The 23,995-nt window shown below is 32.9% G+C and overlaps 1 protein-coding gene across 1 annotated transcript; it reads right to left on the reverse strand.

Annotated features, from left to right (window-relative positions):
• Positions 1 to 387: 387 nt before the first annotated feature.
• On the reverse strand, positions 388 to 1,891 carry LOC139492194 (uncharacterized). The gene is made up of 2 exons (XM_071280376.1): positions 724 to 1,891; positions 388 to 395 (listed from the first exon to the last, which is right to left on the reverse strand). Exons 1-2 carry the CDS (start codon positions 1,889 to 1,891, stop codon positions 388 to 390), a joined length of 1,176 nt encoding a protein of 391 aa, XP_071136477.1.
• Between the last annotated feature and the right edge of the window lie 22,104 nt (positions 1,892 to 23,995).

The following is a 23,995-nucleotide window of genomic DNA, read 5'->3' on the forward strand; positions in this document are numbered from 1 at the left end:
GAACCGACTTTATATCCGGGCTATGTTATAGCTTATGTATGTGAATTTTTAAATAGTTATAATGTAATAAAATGATAAAAAAAGTTGATTATTATTCTTAATATTTTGCTGTTGTAATATTGTTTTTAAGATAAGAGACTTTACCAAAACTACGAAACTTTTGTAAGAATACCGATGTTTTGCTGTTGGTTTTTTTTCTTCTATTTTTTTGTTTTGATTCGTATTCCATCATCAGCATGCTTTCTTATGTATGGTAATATGTATTTCTATGACGAAAACGTAATGTATATGTTTGATTTTACTTAATTTAGTTGTTCTTTCTTGACCGAGTACTAGGGTATATTACCACAGATGATGTTATCCGTCGAAAAATAATATAATCCGCAATCAAAAGTCTGTAAATAACATACAAGGAAATATTAGAAATAACGGTACATCTCTAAGAAGTTTTTCAGTCTAAATAATGTATGCAAGGATATACTATACCTACAATACAGATACCTATTAAAATGATAAAACAAATATATCGTGCAAGACAGCTTTTTGAAAGACAACTACATTTACATGTGCTTTCATGGCTACCGTTTATACTAGCGTATCCATTCCAACATCTACTGGAACAGTTTGATAAACAACAACATGAGCAAGTGGATGCGGATTGGTTTTCTTTGTTTTTTCTACAGCATAGAGTCTCAATACAACATTCACGACACGCGGTTTTACACCTTTCATGAAAGTTATCCCTATCATTTTCACCACAGTTCTTGCAACAACATGTGTACAAACAATCAAAAAACCTGCCCATGAAAATAGAAAAAATATATCGGGAAACAATGCTAGATATCAGGTTAAAAATGAAATAATAAACCGCTGGAGGTGAAATAATTGCTTGTCCTAAGAACCCAAAAAAAATTCCAACACAAATTGATGAATATCCAGCATAAACCCTAACGATAATTTTTCTCCACAAAAGACGACTGTTACAGCAGTACCTTGTACAGCATTCGGAACAGCACCGGGAACGTTGGTGACTTTCATAAAGGGGACCTTTGTGTTTTTTACAAAGGGGAAAAAATGTTATGTGTATTTTCATTATGAGAAAGAAAGATTCAACTGACACCGCTACCAATATAGAAAAGTAGATTGTTTTGAAGATGGCATCACTAGCCAAATCGAAAGCAATTTTACAGATAAAAGCCTCATCAAATGTTGATTCGATATCCGCTATGATTCGCTCTCCAGACGGATCGTCTAATAAATTTACTTTAATATGATGTTCTAACACGTGTTTGGCATGCTCAATGACATTTTTTCCAAATGGAATGTGATTCCATTCTTGAGGAGAACAAGTCCCATTTACGCCTTCATGGGACGTATAGAGAATCGTACCTGCAACAATTAAACTTACATAGGAATAACGTATTAATGAACCTGCCAATGAACTAACAAATGCTATAATGAGTGCCACTTTTAAACCAACTTCTTTGATGTCACCAATTGTAGTTGTGCATAAATCAGCACAAAAAGAGTTCTGGTCAGCTTCATCACTTTGTTCATCTCCAGATATAATATAGTTTATTACATGTTCACAATTATTATGTCTAAAGTCGTAGTCACGCTCACCTAATCGTTCACAAAGACGCTCTTGCCTTTTGTTATCTGACGTAGACGGTTTGTGTTTTATAAGAAAAAGTCCCGATGAAAAATCAAAAAGCTCGCAATTTCCGTCGCGTTTTATTTCTTTTATTTCACAGACAAATTTTCCTATTCCAAAATTACTATCATCTGTACATATCTCTATCGATGATGTATAGTGGCCAACAACTACCTCGATAATTTCTATCTCATTTTCTTCACATTCTTGAGGACCTTTCAAAATTTCCAATAACATAAAGTGATGGTTATAACTACAACATGCTCTTTTCCTCTCTACTTTGAATTGAAATGTGCAAACTTTCCAATTTCTTTACTTTTCAATTGATTATATAATTCGGCATATTTCAAAGGTGCTTCTCCCTGAAATATTAAAAAAGTCGTAAATTATATACTAGTTAAGTGATGTATAAATATTACGTTCATTCTTTTTGTTAATTTAAGAAGCAGATGAACACTATTCTGTAACATGGTTCCACTGTTTCTTAACTACCCCAACAATTTTTTGACTCAATTGTATAAGTAATCATACTTTGACCCAACTATAACGATTTTGTAGACAGTGTTAAAAATCGTTGAACGGTGAGGGCAAAAGCACATGTTGAATCACTTATTGAAAATATGCTTTAATTTTGTTTTTGCATTGCATAAGCCGTTGCCATTTTAATGTATTTAATAAACCGTATCATTTCAAGCCTAGCCACACTCCTCTCCATATGCCATTCAAGATGATTCAAAGTTCTTTATCAAAGCTCAAGCTACAGCACTTAGTTATTAGACTTTGTAATTCACTCTAGGACTTGATTATGAATATTTTCTTCTATCATAATTCAATTAAATAACATGTATCTTCAATAGATATATACATTTAACACAAAATATCACACAACAATGTCTTCTTCTTCTTCTTCTACACGTATTAAATTCTAATTATGGAACACCTTCTTGTTTGAATTATTCCCGGATGAGGAGTTATAAAAAAGTTAATGTCACACACATAAAAGTTTCTAGTAAAACTAAGAATATACACACTAAAATCCAAGGTTCATAGATTAAAATATAAAAAAGCGAGATCACTTATGCTTTATACAATAAAATAAGAGGGACACCCCTGCCTCTACCTTATCACATATGTACAAACAGCCCATACCACAAATGTTCACTTCACGGTTTCACTTTATTTACAGTTAATTGGATGGATTTCTGATTTCTGCAGAATACAAGTTCTCTGGTTATCAACCTATAACACATATCGGTAGACATTTTCTGAATTTTGTCGAAATCGGTACGACTGTTAATATCAGGCAACAAAAACGTACTGTCAATAATCAATTTAACTATCTGATTGATTTTTAAATCTTGCGGTCCATCCTGACGTGCCAATAATTAAATATATCTTTTTTTGCTGATATAATGCAGGACAGAGAGGTTAAAAGTGTGATATGTCCTCATTAGATGTTCCACAGCATCTTCATAAGGAAGACTCTTTTCCCAAAACTAAATTTGTGTTTATTTGACTCAAAAAGGTAAGTTCCAGTTAAAAGACGTATTTTCATTAATTACTCCTTTTTTCACATCTGAAATTGTTTATGATAAGCTGGTCCAAACAGGGTGTACAGATCCAATTTTTAAGAGAGTTCTATCCAGGTGCACCAAAGTAGTTTTATATACTATTTCTTCAATTTTAGTTTTCATGGTGGCCGTTGCTTTAGTGAATCAACGTTTGGCAAATCATACAAGGTTAACGTACCTGTGACCTTACAGAAAATAGCTAACATGTAGATTATCCAAATTCTAGTTGTCTATCTACCAGATCCTGTATTTTTGAGTTGTCGCGTGAATCAATGTTATAAAGGAAAGATAGTTGTCTTTTATGGATTTCATCCTTAAGTGTCAGTGCGCCTATGATGAGGTATACTGCTTCAGTAGCTGTTCTTGCAGGCATTGACTGGATTTTTTTTATGGAAGCGTGACAAGATGTCTATTTGCTTATTGTTAAGTGGTAGAATCTCCATACACGTGGAATGACGTAGTAGGATAGATTTTATAAGAAGTTTGCGGATTAGGACCATTTGTGCCATGCAGATCAGTGTTCATCAAGGAATACAAGGATCTTCTAGCAATGTTGATACGTGTTTCGATGTTTACTTCATATTCCTTTATGTCTTCTCTTATTAGACCAAGGTGAGTAGTATCTTCTGAAGGATATATAGAGATGTTGCCAAATGTCCATTGTAAGTCAGATCGGTTAACGTTTTTAGTTTTAGGTTTATTCAATATGACTGCCTTAGATTCATGGTTACTCAAGACTGGTTGGCATAATGATTTGTGACAGATAGCATACATTGCAATTCCTGTTCACTGTTGCTAATGAAGGCTACATCGTCTCTACATATGTTGGACAGCCAACATATGTCATGCGTATTTTAAGTCCTAAGCTATGTGATTTAAGATCTTCAAGGAGATTGTTGACATATACTTTGTAGAGAAATGGAGAGAGGGTTCCATCCTAGCGTACGCCTTGATGAATTTGGAAGCTATTACCAATGTTTCCTTTCTATTTGAACTTTGAGACTAGACCACTGTATAAGTTTTTTTTACTACATATAAAAAAGAAGATGTGGTATGATTGCCAAACTATCCACAAAAGACCAAAATGACACAGACTTTAACAACTATAGGTCACCGTACCGCATAGTCAGCTATAAAAGGCCAAGATTAGACAATGTAAAGCAATTCAAACGAGAAAACTAACGGCCTTATTTATGTGAAAAAAAAATGAACGAAAAACAAATATGTAACACATAAACAAACGACAACCACTGAATTGCAGGCTCCTGACTTGGGACAGACACATACATAAATAATGTGGCGGGGTTAAACATGTTAGCGGGATCCCAACACTCCCCCTAACCTTGGACAGTGGTATAACAGTATAACATAAGAACGAACTATAAAAATCAGTTGAAAAAGGCTTAACTCATCAGATGGATAAAAATACAAGTGTACGTGGCCCGGTACTTATACATCCGTACAGTCTACATTGAATGATTTTATGTGTATTCATGTATTTCATCCAGCATTATCATATAATCCAATACATCAAATGCTTTCTGACAATCAACAAAAATCAGGTACAGAGGTCAAATGTGAGATGTTTAACTTTTGCTCTAGTCTCAGAGATAATAATCCCAGCCATAAGCTAAGACATGCCCTTTGTAAATCTAAATTGAAGAGTTGACTGTATAGAGTTTTGAGTCAGAGATGGTAGTATGGTACATTCAAAGAATTTTGAAACAACAGGTGTGACTGCAATTTCCCTGTAGTTGTCCATCATCATTGGATTTACTTTTTAACACAGGTATTACAATGCCAGATTTAAATATATGTGGAATAAGTTTATCTTGAATGCATGATATTATTAAAACAGTCTATAGAAATTGTGTAAGTATTGCTGAAGAATTTTTAGAATGTTCAGCAGCGAACCTAATTCATCTGTTGATTTGCTGGAATGAAGCTGTTTAATGACATCGCAGATATTTTAAGTGCTGAATTCGGTTGCCATATTTTCCTGCTCGCTCAATTGGTGGATGATTTTGTGCCAGACATAACATAGGTCAAGAACTTCTGACTCACATCCTTTGTCTTTGGGGAGAGCCGGGATCTTGAAATATTTTAAGAAGCTTTGATAAGTGGCAGAATACTGAAGTTCAACATTTCCATTATGCATATCGAGTCCTTGTTTTTTTCGCCTTTATTACGACGAATTAGCCTATGGAACATTTCGTTGCTTGGACTGTCTTTCACTTCTTTGTGAAAATGGACTCTATCTAAGTATTGTTCTCTCCTCATTTGTCTTTTCAGATTGCGTTGTGCAAACATTTTGTCAGACTTGAAATGGTCATCATGTTTACAATGCGATTTCCAAAGATGATATTTTCCTTTACAGATTTGAAGAAAGCTTAGGGTTGTTGGTGATGCCTGGAATTTAGGACTTTTCTGTTTGATGATCTCTGATGGAACGACAACTCCTGCGACTTTTAAAACTAATGTTACTTCGATTTTGTGCACTTACACGCACATGACTTAAAGTATTTGATGGACATCTATCATGTGTTTTATAGTTTAGAGATAATTGTAGAGGTGGTATTGTCTAGAATACAGTCTAAATAAATATCATGATAAGATGGAGCTTACGATATCGAGACATTCAGTGTATGTCAGATAAGAGTCTCCAGAGTTAGTAGGCATATAGACTGAGCCACTTGCAATAAGCTGGAGTATATACACTTAAAAATGAGTCCACTCCTTGACGGGAAGATAGATAAATACATAAGTTAAACGGAGATTTTAGCTCAACTGCTATTACAGTGTAGTTTCTGAATTGTATTACTTGAACAGATGGCATCAGAAGATTTGTTTTTGAAATTCATATAATCAGTGATTAATTTTGGTTAAGTTTAGATACTCTTTGATATTTTCTTTTTCGTTTTTCGTTTTTAATTTTACTGGCTTTGTGAGATTCTGACTATGCTTGGATCAGTTGATTTTGTCAACCCCTAAAAAAGACTTGTCTAAATTTGCCTGATGGGATGTAGCTCTTACAGACGTTGACGTGCAGTTATGCATGGTTTCGGTTGTATAGGTATCATCTTGAGGAAGTGTCTATTGTAGGTTTGCTCGCAGATTTATATTAGCCGAAGTTTTATTGCACGGAATTTCCCTAGGTGAAAATAATAATGTAGTGCCATATGAATGATTTATGCAGTTCGTTTCAACTTGAGCCTTCTGTTAAGACTGATTATTAGACGCTTGTGCAGAATTTTGATTCATATTTAGGCTATGGAATCTTGGAATTGGGGATGTATCCTGGTTAGTCCTGTTGTGATGCTTTTCAAGAATGTATGGTGGTCGTTCTGAGCTTCTGTTAAATTCTGCTGGTCTTGCTTGGGGTGGCATATTGTTTCTATTTTCTCTGTGTATGGGTTGATAATTAGCAGAGTGATGCATGTGCTGTTGATATGCGTTTTGTTTGAAGATTGGCTGTTGATAATTGAGAAGAAGCTGATTTATTTCAATGGGAACATTTGCTATAATATTTTGAAGACAGCCAGGATGCGATGAAATATGTCCCGGTATTGACTTGTGGGAATACATTGAGAAACCCAGATTTAGTCGAAAAGATGATTGCTGTAATAGTTGTTGGTGTAAATACTGTTGTTGTGGCATCATTTGTTGATGTTGTATCATTTGTTGTTGCTTCATCATAAATTGCATTTTTTGATTTGCTAGCATGTTTATCATAAACATATTCTGCATCATCTGCATCTCTATCATTCTGAACCTTTGCTATACAGTGTCATAACTATGATGGTAAGACTTTAGATGATTTGAAGGTGTTGTGAAGAATTTATGCTTAAGAATGCTGCTTCTGGTTGCTCATTTTTGTGACGTAATCAACTTTGCAGTTCAAGAGTGGATTTTAGCTTTTTTAAATTTAATTTTCTCATTTAATTATGTATGTTTTATCTTCACCATTATTGACCTTACGTTTCATTGTTCTTATATTTTGTCGTTAGGGGCTTCTTCTGAATGTTATCTGACAGGGATGGTTCAGATTTGAGATTTTTTTGGAGTAGCTCCATATGATTGGTTGCTAGTTTGCTGGGATATATTAAAGTATAACTTCTCAGTATGAATCATCCGATGCAATCGACTGGTAGAATGATTATTAATATATAATAGAAAAATTAACAATTCAAAGGCAGTGCAGATAAACATTGTTTTCAAAATATTATTTTCTAATTGTTCTAATTTTAAGGTAAATAAATACACACAAGGGGAAGTAACTCTAACTATTTTTAAAAAGACAAATTATTTACGACCTTAAGCTATGGACTTAATGGGGCACATAATTTGACAGTTAAAATAGTTATTTGAATTTCTTGCCTAGGTAGAATTCCGAATTGTCCGATATTTAAAACTTTAAAAAGGAAAATCACTTATAAATCTGTTTAAAAGGGGCTAAAAAATCAGTGTAAAACGGTCCATTTTCCGAATTTACGCGTTATTTGACGACCCGGCGGGTCTTTAAAAAAACCCGGGTATGTTTTGATAAAATTATCGGGTATGACCCGCAGGATACAGGTCAGTTGACACGTATCATCTAATACATAAAACAAAATATACAACAAATGCTATTAATGGTGATACGATATTCCAGAGCTTACATTTAATCTTATGATTGACTTGGTATAAAGTTGCTGCCTACTTTGAATCTTGTAACCAAAAGTTCAAAATAATCAAGGACTTGACTTGACTGTAACCTTTGCATTCTAAAGCAATCTAATTTAAATATAGATCTCCGATTTCGTTATACTACGTTTTATATACAAACAAAAAAGTGTAGACCAAATTATTGAAAAATATATTACAAAAAGAAAACTAATCTGAGGTTATGTCATTTGCTCTGGATGGAAAAGCAGAACCTACAGCACCCGTTGTGTTGCTTATGTAAGTAAATAAGTGATAAGTGTAATTCGGAGAATACATAAAAAAGAAGATGTGGTATGATTGCCAATGAGACAACTATCCACAAAAGACCAAAATGACACAGACATTAACAACTATAGGTCACCGTACGGCTTTCAACAATGAGCAAAGCCCATACCGCATAGTCAGCTATAAAAGGCCCCGATAAGACAATGTAAAATAATTCAAACGAGAAAATTAACGACAATTAGACCATATCCTTTATCATCTATGCACAATATATTTCAAAATAGTCAGCCAATATGTGGTGGTGTCCATAAAACTTTTTATTAAATAATTTTTACTTCACCACCTAGATTCCAAGTAGGCAGCAACTTTACAATCTAATTAAAACATATGAGATATGTAATAACGTAGTATAACGAAATTGGATATCTATATTTTAATTAGATTGATTTTAAAGCTATTCAAAATATTTTCACAATACAGGTTGTTTCCTCTAGTACAGGAAAACGAATAATTTTGCATAGCAATTGAGAAGAAACGTGTACACGAGCAACCTTAATGATAAAAGCGTATTATAATATCACATCAATATTTTTACTTACTATAGCAGTATTTTGATCGTCGCCCACGTCTACGTTAACGGAGTCTTGGTTTTGGTTTTGGTTTTGGTTTTGGTAGCTGTCTGCCATTGTAGGATCTACGTGTAAAGAAAGGAATATTGCATATAAGAACGCTTATATCAATCATATTGTTTAAGGTTTATATCGTCCTAATAGTCTTTTGTTATAAGGGTTGACCCAATTGTTTTATCATGTTACAGTGCTATTTTCATAACTAAACAACGTTTATTTTCGAAATGCACATATGATGCAAAACAAGTTCGTAATGTGAATGGTCTTTTAGGCAACAAGTAACTCAAAATACCTATAACACGTATGTATTTATTGTGTGCTTATTTATACTTTCAGATAAAATTTTGTTAAATGATAAAGAAGTTAGTCCAAGATCCTAGGACCTGGGTATGCAATGAGAAGACAGCGAAAGTAATGGTAGCGGCATTGAATTTCATATTAATTGTTTTTACATTTTTCACGATCTAATAATTTTCTTTTTTTTCTTCATCAAACTTATCAAAATACGAAAACCACTTCTTAATTATGTTTATGGGTCTAGGACCTTTGGTCATATAGTAAAAGCTGATTTTGACTTTTCAGAAACATAAAACAAGAGTTATTATTGAGGTATTTTTCAAAGTCACATGAATTGATGATAAATGGTGAAGATCCTAGGTTTTGGTGGCCAATCAACACCGGTCGATTTTAATAGGGGCATAACCCTACCAATGAGTCGTTGAATATTTTCGATCCAAATGTAACGAAGAACCAAGGTCTGTTCCTGAACAAATTTCACCCTTCGTTTTTTTTTCTACCTATTACGGTTACGGTGTTGGAACGATAACAAGGTTTTTGGGTTTTGGAGGGATTACTCCGAACCGACAAAATATTTCGACTCACATGGTGAGTTCCGGATAGGTATTCATGACACAGATACAAAGTGTGAACATGAAAGCGACACGTCTTACGGTAAAGGCTGCTAACTTCGTCAAAGTTTGGCGGAAAAAGAATAATAATAATAATAAACAGAAGAAATACAGTAAGGTCTTTCCCTTTTGAAAAAGGAAAGACCTTAATGACAGTTTCGGCTAAATTACGAAGTATCTTATCATATATACATAATTTACATAAGGTTTCAATGTATCTATTACATAACTAAGCAGAATAATTAGATATCAAGTCGACGACATGGGTGTTTAATCAGTTGGATCTAAAAAAAAATGTATAAATTCCGATTTTTTTTTACCACGGACGGAGAATATGTCAGTCTATTTTTTCCTTAATTAGTATTCTCCCCTTCCATTATGTGACTACAAAAAAAAAGAAGAAGAAAATGGGTAAAAATTGCATCGAAAACCTTTTTATGTTAGGGCGTGTTTGCATATTTTTTAATTTCTTATAAACGTAAGTAAGCAAAAGTATTTGATTCATCATCTCGCTTCAGATTTTATAATTTTTACATATTTAAGGCTACAGAATTGAGATTGACTTTATAACGTCGAAAATTTACAGTCCAAAAAATGAAATACATTGGTCAAGTGAAATACCATCCTAATGAAACACAAGAAAACAGAGTAGGTGTGTTCGAATAACACATTTTTTTTTACTAAAAGTACTTGATGTCAGACTTTTAAGTTGTATCTTAAAAATTCATATCTTCGAAAAAACGTCAGTATTGTATGAGATATCTAGGGTTTATAGTCTTCAACCATTTAAATTTTTTAATCTTCCCTTTCACGAAATATTTAATTATAATTTTTTAAATGTTGATGAATATTCGAAAATTCCACCTGACAACCGATCAGACACTAGTTTTAAGTCGAGTCAGTCAGGAGTCTACTTCGTCAAAACTATCTCCCCATTACACCAGTTCATTTTCACAATCGTAGAAATGGGAGCCATTGAAGGGATGAAGCGCTACCAAAATTGCTCTTGGAAACCGACAAATTTATCCTCATTGCATTATTTCGATCCTTATATGTCAGTTGTATTTTAAAAGACAAATGTATCAATTAACTAATGAGTATCAATTAATAATCTTGTCTGCATTGATTCAACTTAAGACTATTGTCTGATCGGTTGTCAGGTGGAATTTTCGAAAATTCATAAACATTTAAAAAAATTCTAATTAAATATTTCGTGGAAGGGCAGACTAGATATTTTTAGTGTATGAAGACTGTAAACCCTAGTAATTACAGACAAAAAATTAGAATTTTTCGGAAATATGCATTTTCATCATCCAACTTGAAAGACTGTCGTCAAGTACTTTCAGTAAAAAAATAGCTATTCGAACACACCTTCTCTGTTTTTGTGACTCATTAGATAGGTATTTCACTTGACCCATATATTTCATCTTTTAGTACTGTGATGCTTTTGTGTTATAAAGTCAACCTGTAGCTTTAATATATAAAAATGATAGAATCTGAAGCGAGACGATGTATAAAATATTCTTACTTTGTACGATATCAAGACGAAATACTCAACTCAAACACGCCCGAACATAAAAAGGTGCACTCGATTTTCTCTTTTCGATACAACTGTTACCCATTTTTGGAATTTTTTCTTCAGTCACATAATGGAAGGGCAGACACGAAAATTACTGAACTAATAGATTGATATGTTTTCCGTCCGTGGTAATTTTTTCATAAAAATCGGAGGTTATGCATTTTCTTCATCCAACTTGAAAGATACCCATGTCGTCGATTTGATATCTAATTTTTCTGCTTAACTATGTACTAGATAAATTGAAAACTTATGCAAATGGTGTTTTTAAAATAAAACACCTCGTTATTGAGAAGAAAATTGCAATTTTGTTTGTTTCTATTAACTTTTAAAAATTTTGTCACTATAGTAAACAATACAGTAAACATTTATCACCTTCTCTAACAAAGAGCTTCGATTCTTTTGTTCTATTTCAACCTGGTTTCCGACTGGACTGCATGCAGGCAAGTACATTAACTAATGCCCATTAGCTAGTTGATACATTTAAAATACAACGGACCTATAAGGATCGTAATGGTGATATGTGGATAAATTTATCGGTTTTCAAGAGCTAAATTGGCAGCGCGTCATTCTTATAATGGCTGCTGTTGTTTTTACAAAAAACGATAGCCCTGGCCTAAGTATGAAAAAAAAGTTTTCATACTTTCAATAAAGATGAAGTGAACCAATCTGAATAAATTTAAATTAAAAAAAAATAGGTAGGTTTTAATATAGTACTGGAAATACAGGAACGTAAATATAACAAAAAAAAAATTAAAAAAAATAAAGTGATGAAAAAGTACGAAATATTAAAAATAAATTTCGAGTACTACAGATTTTAAGTACAGAAATAGTACCTATGCACAAGTAGAAGTGTAGCTTGCTGTTCGGTGTTGAAGAGCCGTGGTGTAGTGGTTAATGCATCGGACTACTAACACAAAGGTTCCTGGTTCGATTCCCGTTTGGGATGAAAATTTCAGGACCCAATTTTCGGCTCTCCCTTGACACCATCTGCGAGTATGGTCTTGAGGAAACGATGATAGTCCGTCGGAAGGGGACGATAAATGGCTGAACCGTGTTAAGAGAGAGCCATATCTCTTGCACGTTAAAGACACCCTTGTAGATTTCGAAAAAGAGTAGGCTAATGCCGCTACAAGGCAGCACTCGCACCCGCAAAGTGGAAAGGGATTAATATAAGTTGCAAAACTTATTTCCCAATCCACTATAAATAAATATGTTTAAACTAAGACAACACTTTAACCTAAAATGGTTAATGTTTATAAATTGTTACTTGGATGGAGAGTTGACTCATTGGCACTCATCCAACATCTTCTGATATCTATTACCTACTTCATCAGGAACGTTCAAAGCCAAATATTTGACAGTATAGTAACAAGTGCAATGTTAAAAAAATAATGTCAGATTGTTTAAACAGTTTTATTATAATGGCCTTTTGCGGATCTTCGATTCGATCAGCAAATTAATCATAAAAATTAAGTGGTATCTGAACAAATTGCTTTATTTGAATTTGCAAATGAAAACAAAATAAAATAAAATTATGTTCAACGTATATATTTTTGTGTCTTACCGTTACTCATTTATCGAACAGACACCTTGGAAGTTCTAAATAGAAGACTGATAATTAAAATCATGTATGTTGAGTGAGATTAATTAATAGATAGATGATAACTGTGTTTACATATTTACAAAATATCATGTATTAGGTTTTGATATTAAAATATTAAGCTATCTTATCACTTACGAGTCTAATCAGAAGGTCATATATTATGTACAATATGCAAAGGCCGACATCAAAGCTATCGACTGCATGTACATGCGTTAAACGAGTGATTGTTTATTTTGTTGGGAGAAATTAAATAAAATCTAGAATTAAAAATGGATTTTATAAGTTATAAGAGCATAAGTTAAGAACATGGAAAATATTGATCGTTATTAATCTCCTTTTCGAAATATTTTAATTTTAATAAATGGCGGTAATTTTACATTATATTTAAATTGGTATTTTTGGGACCTTAAATTGAAGAAAAGAAATCAAGAATCTGCTTAAGTTTTGGTAAATGTAAAAAAAGAAGATGTGGTATGATTGCCAATGAGACAACTATCCACAAAAGACCAAAATGACACAGACATTAACAACTATAGGTCACCGTACGGCCTTCAACAATGTGCAAAGCCCATACCGCATAGTCAGCTATAAAAGGCCCCTATAAGACAATGTAAAACAATTCAAACGAATAAACTAGCGGCCTTATTTATGTAAAATAATTAACGAAAAACAAATATGTAACACATAAACAAACGACAACCACTGAATATACAGCCTCCTGACTTGGGACAGGCACATACATAAATAATGTAAGCTTGTTCGAAAAGAAAATGAGTTTTAAGGGGGCACACTATTTTACACTGTAAATCAGGAGCTCGTAATTCAAAAGCATTTTTTTATGTAGAAAACTGTCTACAATCGAAATATTTGTCCACATGTTTCATTTTCTTCCTGAAATCAATTGATGCCAAATAATTTCACATAGTTTCATCTTACAGCCAATACGTTTTATTTTCTAATCAGTAAAAAAAAACCACTTTATGGCTGTTATTGTAGGTTGTTAAGGAAGCATCAGGGTGTCGTTTTATTTTTAAAATGTTATACAACTTAGCTTACTTGTTAAACGATATAGTTTTTTTCATTATAGAACTTGATTATTTGTTACAGGCATATATAACTCAGCATATTACCTAGACTAACTCGTTAAAACGGCATAGGTGACTCAAAATAACGACTTGGCTATCTCGTTATAACGACTTAGCTTATACATTAATCATAATGAGTTATGTTAGGTGTGTTAATTGGTTTCTTTTTGTTGATTAACCTCCTCTTTCCATATGTTGTCCTGATTTATTTTCGCTTGTGTAAAAATTTAAAGATTTCTTAACTTCGACTTAGTGCACATAATTAACGGTATACAAAGAGTCGTATAGTTTATGTCTATGTCTTTGAATATTTTGTGCTCGGTTTTTCTACTCCTATATTGAAATTATAATATTTATTATAAAGGTTCCTTAATTGTCGAAATTCCTATGGAAACAAACTGTGCGCCTCTCCTTGTCGACTTCTCCTTATTTTAATATGAGTCGGAGTTCCTTCAGACATTTGCCTAAAGCAAGAAGATCGAAGAAGCCGGTTTTAGTTTCACATTCAGATATATTGATAATCTTCTATCCATTGTCAAGTGAAACGTTTCTGATTCGATTCCATAAACATATCCCCAGAACTAAAAAATAGTAAATACAGCAAACACGGGTTCCTCTTCATTGTTTGACTTATACCTCAAATTTGACATTTCAGTACAAGAATCTATGACAAACGAGATAGTTTCCTCCACCTAAGTAGCAATTTACCTTAACTTAAATCTAACTTAACTGAATATGGAATATATATTTCCCAACTTATTAGGTATTCAAGCGCATGCAGCTGCTACTCAGACTCTGTAAAATGTCATCAGTTCCAAAGTAAAAAGTTAATGAACCAGGGTTGTGTCAAAGAACGTCTCGTCCTTTTTCTAAAAATAAAATCTTCTGAAAGTATCGAGACATCGTTGATAAATATTCCGTATCGTCTTTACAAATGATATACGATGGTTTTGAAGTATAGATTCTGGATACTGGCGTTATTCCTCATTTAATAACGTGTTACAGTATGTATTTATTTGTCTTTGTGATTATTACTTTTATTGTTAAGTCTGTTTTTGGTGTAATCTATTTGACGTGGCTCTGTTCCTATACATCCCGTTATTGTGTTATTGTTCTTTCATCTTTTGTTGATGTGCTTTGTCTATATGGCTTTAAGTGTTTTGTCTATATGGCTTATGTGTTTCTTTGTTACATATGACATTGTTCTGTACTTATACATCCTGTCATCGGGTTATTGTGCTATGGTTATTTTTTGCATTCTTGTCTTAAATGTTTGCTTATGTTCTTTTTGTGTATGCCTTTTTGTGTATGCCTTTTCGTGTTTGTTTTTATAGTAATTAAGATTATAAAAACAAAATGTTGCTTGTTGTAACCCTATTTTAACATTTTATCATAGTATTACATGCATATCTGTTTGCTGTTCACATATAGGTGTAAATATAATGGAATTTAATGCGACTGTCATATAACTGAGAGGTTTAGCTAGCTTTAAAACCAGATGCAATCCATTATTATCACAGAAGAAAATGCATGTACCAAGTTGTTATCTATTCGTTTGATGTGTTTAAGTTTTTCATTTCTACATTTGATTACGGATTTCCGTTTTGAACTTTGCTGTGAGTTAGGTATGTTTGATATTTTACTTTAGACAGCCACATTATCATGTACTCCATATTGATAAATGTTTTTAACGTTGTGTCGTTTGTTTTCTCTTATTTTTGAGTGTAAATTCACATTGCGATAAGACGTGTCACGGTACTTATCTATCCCAAATTCATGTATTTGGTTTTGATGTTATATATATATGTTATATTTGTTATTCTCGTGGGATTTTGTCTATGTGTGTTACATTTTAGTGTTATGTCGTTGTTCTCCTCTTGTATTTAATGCGTTTCCCTCGGTTTTAGTTTGTTACCCCGATTTTGTTTTTTGTCCATGGATTTATGAGTTTTGAACAGCGGTATACTACTGTTGCCTTTATTTATATATTTGAAACGAACATCGCATTTAACGTTCATCGTTAAAACAAACCCTAATCTATCTTGTGTTTACATTTGTAAATAAATCATTTGATGTAAAACATCTTATACATTTGAAAATAAATTATATTATGCATACTAGCTCCGCGCGTACACGTAGTTTACTATTTAATTTCGAATATGTTTTTTTTTTATATCATATTTAAGCGTGTTGATATAGCGAAGTCAACGAATATACAATGTAATATGTTACAAGTAGCTTAAGGTAAAAGTTACCATGCATACAATGACTTACCTCCCGTTTTCCGTTTATTTCAGACTATTGATGGTATGAATTCTTGTAATTTATGGCATATAATTTATATCTTGTTTAAGTTTCTTGAAATTTAAATGGTGTGTCCTTACAGATGTGTTCTTAAATTTTTTTCACACATGAGAGGTTTACAATATATATGAGTGTTTAAATGAAATCAACTAAAATACACCGTCCTTGTTGCTACATTTAATCAATTTAGTTTTATGTTTATATTTAATTTAGTTTTTTTTTTAAATAGCTTCAAATTAGAACTTTGATAAACATAGTGATTACGTAAGTTTTCGGCATCCGTGAATTTTCATTGTATATATTATATAAATCATCTACATTGATTGTTCGTGTTGGTCTGTACATTTGGGCCGTTTTTAGTACTCATTCATCAGTGTCATATTCTTGTTATTTTACAGAAATAATATATGCATTTCTATACGTTCTAGAACAAACCCTGTCCAAGACTTAATTGGATAAATACGTCTATTCTTAGCCAGGATTTTTAGTGTTCGTATTGTCATTTGATAAATGAAAACGGTGATCTAGTTGGGTTATATTTCCTGCTTTCGCTTGGTTTCTCTTTTGGTTTCTTAATATATGTTTTTTATCTTGAGCAGCAAGATAGGTGCCAAGAGGGGAGCCGAAGTCGCTTATCCTTCTTAAGAACCAAAGTGTGTCTCTAGTTTTATTGGAATGCGTGTTTTTCAGTTGTAATCTCATAAGTTTCTAAAGAGAGTATTGCCATATCAAAATGGGTATGGCTGTCCATAAATAAAATTTCCTAGTTTATTACTTTATTGCACGATCAGTAATAGGATAGTTGTAAAGTGATGACTACGTCCGTTCAGAAAATTATTAGCGAGTTTAGAGAAAAATTGTATTTCATTGTCTTCATCGCACAGATACAAAGGTTTCAAAATTAGCCTGCAAGTATAAAGAGGTAGGTCAAAGCAAACATTTATTTTATTAATCCCACCTCCACAATCAAATGCATCCTTTCTTTAAATGACTGGAAACCAATTTTGTAAATTAATTAAAGACGTTGGAAGACATTTGATTTATTTATTAAAGAATGTCTATTAGATTTAATGAAATTAAATGATATTTCATCTAGTAGTGTAGTCTGATTAAAAATATGTTAGGTATACGTACATCGTTTTAAAATACTTTGAGAAATGGCAATGAAAATATTATTGTTCCCATGATCTAGTGAGTAAATAAATCGGTCATCCATAACCTTTCTGACTTCTCGGCAATTTTTTCTCGTCCAATTAGTGTGTCTGGTGAAAGTAAGTGAATAGAGACAATTAAAAAAGCAATAAGATGCAATCAGTAGTAACCTTTCCTACCCTAATCACTGTAAAGACGTGATAAATCTCACATTAATGGCGGGAGTCGTACATAACGTCAGCTTTTTACTGTAATGAAGCATCGACCTTTCGACATTGTATTGTCAATGAACTGGAAGGCAATATTTTTACAGTTTTATTTGTCTCAATGGACAATAAAGGATCAAATATATTTTTTTTCGATTAAGTAAAACGTCTGCGACCTAATTTGGTTATAATTTTATTTTCAGTCTTTTGCAAGTTGTACATTTCTCTTCCATTCTTTCTTAAGGAAAAGCTATTGTTTGAGTATAAGTGATCAGCTACAATTATTCCTTCAACTACATTCTAATGCTGAAAAAAAGATACATTAAACAAAACAAAACAAAACAGAACAAAAACAAGAAAACAAGCAAACGGGAAAGACATACCGTATTGTACTATTTAAAAGGAAAATACAAAGTTATTTGAAAAAGAAAACGTACAAAGCACAAGTAACGGCCTGATTAGTGTGAATAACTGAAAAACAATTATGTCAAACAGCAACCAACGAAAACCACTGGACTAGAGGCTCATGCACAAACAATGTGACAGGGTTTAATTTATTTGTTAGCGAAACTTTTTAGAATTTTGGGTCCTCTTTGAACTTGTTTGGCATTATAACTATTTTGATCTGAGCTTCACTGATGAGTCTTATGTAGACGAAACTCGCGTCTGGCAAATTCAATTATAAGCCTGGTACCTTTTACAACTATGAAGAAATAACATAAAAAATGTGGTGCACACTGAAAAATACGCGTATGTTATTTCGAATAGACAGAACAAATGTTACAGTCATTGCTTATAATTTAATTCTAAAATCCGTTGTAAACTTGGTTAAAACGTGTAAAAACGTCGATGACATCACGGTCACATGACAAAATTATATCTATGAGCTGATAAACCAAACACTGTCAGCCAGTAAGAAGACGCGTTACATTTAACAATAAATTATAACACAATAACCTCAGAATAAAATGTAAAGTAATTTAAAAATCAAATGGAAAGAACCGTACTGCCATATGAACTTTTTTCTATGTTCATGACTAGTTTATACACAGCCGAATGCCGACCGTGCAAGGGCTGTATAGCCAGTCAAGGTCGTTAAAAACTTCCATATATATATATACACAGCCGAATAAAGCAAAAGCAATGCTTCAAATAGATTAAACTTAACATTGTCGACCACGCTATTCTAGTTTGACTCCTTAATTAATGAAAACCTACAGTAAGGTGAAATTGTTCTCTTGTTGACGTTTTAATGCAGACGTTGTTGTTTGATCCAACACTTCATATATTTCTGATGTTATCACGTGACGTTTGTATGTAAAATGAAATCAGATACAGCAAAAAACTGTCTCGTAACCAAAGTATTACAAAAAGTTACAAAAAACAAAATACGCAAGGTACCGATTTAAGGAAATGACGTTACTGCTTTATGAAGTACTAGTATCAATTTAAATTATAACAATAAAATCTCCATGATTGCTTAAGAATATAATTTTTTTTTATAGGTATACACACCAAGGTTGACACAGTTTTCAATACACAATGTTTTGCTAGATTTTTGACTATTATGGGACTGTAATACACGTGAATGGTTATGCTACCTATAAAACCAGGTTTAATCCACCATTTTCTACATCAGCATATGCCTGTACCAAGTCAGGAATATGACAGTTGTTATCCAATCGTTTGATGTGTTTAAGCTTTTAATTATACCATTTGATAACGGACATCCCGTTTTGGAGTTTTTATATAGGAGTTCTTTTTTTTTGTTGTTATTTTACTTTTTGATATATAGCATGTTAATTTTGTCTACTCAGCAGCGCTAGCATCTCGGATGAAATATTTGCGGTATTAATTGTTTTATTAGGTTTGAAGTCTCAAACAAATGCATGAAGCAAAAAAGCATGTTGAGTTACATCATGGCTATATGTTTGTTGTTTCTTCTTCGGCCTACTAAACGTCTGGAGACCCAATAAACAATAAATGTATAGCTTATCGAATACCGAAGGTTCTCGCATTCGCAATCAAATGTTTAGTTACATTATGGCTATATGTTTGTTGTTTCTTCTTCGGCCTACTAAACGTCTGGAGACCCAATAAACAATAAATGTATAGCTTATCGAATACCGAAGGTTCTCGCATTCGCAATCAAATGTTTAGTTACATCATGGCTATATGTTTGTTGTTTCTTCTTCGGCCTACTAAACGTCTGGAGACCCAATAAACAATAAATGTATAGCTTATCGAATACCGAAGGTTCTCGCATTCGCAATCAAATGTTTAGTTACATCATGGCTATATGTTTGTTGTTTCTTCTCCGGCCTACTAAACGTCTGGAGACCCAATAAACAATAAATGTATAGCTTATCGAATACCGAAGGTTCTCGCATTCGCAATCAAATGTTTAGTTACATCATGGCTATATGTTTGTTGTTTCTTCAGCGGCCTGCTAAACGTCTGGAGACCCAATAAACAATAAATGTATAGCTTATCGAATACCGAAGGTTCTCGCATTCGCAATCAAATGTTTAGTTACATAATGGCTATATGTTTGTTGTTTCTTCTTCGGCCTACTAAACGTCTGGAGACCCAATAAACAATAAATGTATAGCTTATCGAAAACCGAAGGTTCTCGCATTCGCAATCAAATGTTTAGTTACATCATGGCTATATGTTTGTTGTTTCTTCTTCGGCCTACTAAACGTCTGGAGACCCAATAAACAATAAATATATAGCTTATCGAATACCGAAGGTTCTCGCATTCGCAATCAAATGTTTAGTTACATTATGGCTATATGTTTGTTGTTTCTTCTTCGGCCTGCTAAACGTCTGGAGACCCAATAAACAATAAATGTATAGCTTATCGAATACCGAAGGTTCTCGCATTCGCAATCAAATGTTCAGTTACATCATGGCTATATGTTTGTTGTTTCTTCTTCGGCCTGCTAAACGTCTGGAGACCCAATAAACAATAAATGTATAGCTTATCGAATACCGAAGGTTCTCGCATTCGCAATCAAATGTTTAGTTACATCATGGCTATATGTTTGTTGTTTCTTCTTCGGCCTACTAAACGTCTGGAGACCCAATAAACAATAAATGTATAGCTTATCGAATACCGAAGGTTCTCGCATTCGCAATCAAATGTTTAGTTACATCATGGCTATATGTTTGTTGTTTCTTCTTCGGCCTGCTAAACGTCTGGAGACCCAATAAACAATAAATGTATAGCTTATCGAATACCGAAGGTTCTCGCATTCGCAATCAAATGTTTAGTTACATCATGGCTATATGTTTGTTGTTTCTTCTTCGGCCTACTAAACGTCTGGAGACCCAATAAACAATAAATGTATAGCTTATCGAATACCGAAGGTTCTCGCATTCGCAATCAAATGTTCAGTTACATCATGGCTATATGTTTGTTGTTTCTTCTTCGGCCTACTAAACGTCTGGAGACCCAATAAACAATAAATGTATAGCTTATCGAATACCGAAGGTTCTCGCATTCGCAATCAAATGTTTAGTTACATCATGGCTATATGTTTGTTGTTTCTTCTTCGGCCTACTAAACGTCTGGAGACCCAATAAACAATAAATGTATAGCTTATCGAATACCGAAGGTTCTCGCATTCGCAATCAAATGTTTAGTTACATCATGGCTATATGTTTGTTGTTTCTTCTTCGGCCTGCTAAACGTCTGGAGACCCAATAAACAATAAATGTATAGCTTATCGAATACCGAAGGTTCTCGCATTCGCAATCAAATGTTTAGTTACATTATGGCTATATGTTTGTTGTTTCTTCAGCGGCCTACTAAACGTCTGGAGACCCAATAAACAATAAATGTATAGCTTATCGAAAACCGAAGGTTCTCGCATTCGCAATCAAATGTTTAGTTACATCATGGCTATATGTTTGTTGTTTCTTCTTCGGCCTGCTAAACGTCTGGAGACCCAATAAACAATAAATGTATAGCTTATCGAATACCGAAGGTTCTCGCATTCGCAATCAAATGTTTAGTTACATCATGGCTATATGTTTGTTGTTTCTTCTTCGGCCTACTAAACGTCTGGAGACCCAATAAACAATAAATGTATAGCTTATCGAATACCGAAGGTTCTCGCATTCGCAATCAAATGTTTAGTTACATCATGGCTATATGTTTGTTGTTTCTTCTTCGGCCTGCTAAACGTCTGGAGACCCAATAAACAATAAATGTATAGCTTATCGAATACCGAAGGTTCTCGCATTCGCAATCAAATGTTTAGTTACATTATGGCTATATGTTTGTTGTTTCTTCAGCGGCTTACTACATGTCTCGGGCCCACCAAATAATAAAATGAATAATTGATTGTCGAATATCAAAGCTTCTTACATTCTCAAATAAACAATTATTGCTAATAAAATTTTGCTTCACCATTATTTATTAAAGAGTATAAAACCTTATTATTCTCTAGGGATCATTAATTTAAACAATAAACCCCATATGTTGACAAGGAAACATGCTATTCTTTCTTAAAGAAATTGTCTTATTTTGTGCTAATACACACTACATTGAGATATAAATGTCAGTTTAACAGAGGAATCATGGTTGTATATTACTATTCATGTTAAGACTATTGACACCTTTCATTTTGTAAAAGCTTTACAGCAAATCTCCAGGGAGTCATTGTAATCAAACTTTAGACTTCATCAAGAACAAATCCATTTGAGACATTTTCTAGGGAAGGCTAAGAAATATGGTATAATTTCCATTCTAGTTGTATCACTCTGTATTAAATGCGGTCGGAAGAAAAATGAATGGTACTTATAAACTTAGATCAGATGATAATAGTTGCAATCTTATCATAAACATTGACAGTGCTTGTGCAATTTTGCAAAATATTTTAAAAATACTATAATCATATTGATCATATTAAGATTTTTCAATATGTTGTAAGATATTAAACCACGAAATCATGTGTCTTCTGAGTTTTCGACAGCAACACATCGTATCGATTGATCAATTAGGTATTGGAGGCCGTAAATGCACGAGCATATTGTACTAACTGAGATTCAAACATCTCGTTCTATTGAATAGAAGGAATATTACTACTGAAAAATGGTTGGCAAACTTTCTAGTTTAGAGTGTCCTATCCTTGACCAAATCGAGGAAAATAGCAAAACATGAAGCGGACCTGCTACAATACAAACAACGTAAATTTACTGTAAAAGACAACATAAAATATAAACAGATACAAAAATGAAAAGGAGTTCAATATATCTGCGATCACTTAATCATCCTCAACATGGAACAACGATTTAGAGCTCATCACAGGCACAAGCTATAAGAAACAGCTGGAATGGCTTTATACTGGTATGAACAACAAAAGCAACTTACAAAAACATAAATAAAATAACAATTTTGTAGAATTAGATGTTATTGAAAGCTAGTTCAAAGCCAATAACAACTTATTGAAAACTTATTTACATTCTTCAACTCCAACGGATTTATTATATAGACTTCGTAAACATTCTGAGAAAGGCATGCCGCTGTGCAATGTCAAAAGAGGCATTAGATACCAAAAGGACAATCACAATCATCAGTGGAAAACAAACTGACAACATGGCTTAAATCGAAAAAGACAAACAGACAAACAGTGTAACACAAAAAACAACAGGAAACCAAAGACTGAGAAATATATAAAAGTATACATATAAGTGTATCAGCTAAACAGGATGTAAACACAATTTAAATAGCTTTGGCATATTACCAGTTGATTTTTGTAAACACAACTGTTATCCTATAGTTTCCTTTCTCCAGTTCGTTCATATGTTGTAGATCACATTTTAGTGATTCCCATTTTTGTCTCCTGACTGTCGACTAAGTTCACATTTTTTCACAATTAATTCCGTATCCAATCTCATCATTTTTACATTTAGTGATAAAAATTGTTCCAACTTAGTCTTGAATTACTGTCAGTGCAACTGATAGTCTAGGTTATCAAGTCAGGATTTACATTTTTCTTGATTATGAATGATATATAGCTAACATGGATATATTTTCCCTCATAAAAATAAATTTTATACTACGAAGCTCTCATTAATTTAGAAACAAATAAAATGGAATGAGTCAATTTCCAGAAAGAACGTGTTAAATCATTGTAAATTTGATAAGACATGGTGAGATAACCCAGTTTAATAGTCGTAATATTTAACCATTAAATAGATTAACCAAGGTTTGGGAAAACTAATAACGATTAAAGCTGGGTTCAATAAAATGCTTGTGTCGATTTAATAATTTTTAAATAAATAGTTCAGATAAAACCCACAACCTTTCCGTACCTCCTAGCAAAGCAACGATTTTTCTTTTTTTTTTTTTTTTTTTAGGGTTGT

This window comes from Mytilus edulis, chromosome 10 (genome assembly GCF_963676685.1).
Source record: "Mytilus edulis chromosome 10, xbMytEdul2.2, whole genome shotgun sequence".
Taxonomy (NCBI): Eukaryota; Metazoa; Mollusca; class Bivalvia; order Mytilida; family Mytilidae; genus Mytilus; species Mytilus edulis.

Excerpts from the sequence above, each read along its gene's own strand:
- LOC139492194 (XM_071280376.1), bottom strand. The coding sequence starts at position 1,891 with ATGTTATTGGAAATTTTGAAAGGTCCTCAAGAATGTGAAGAAAATGAG.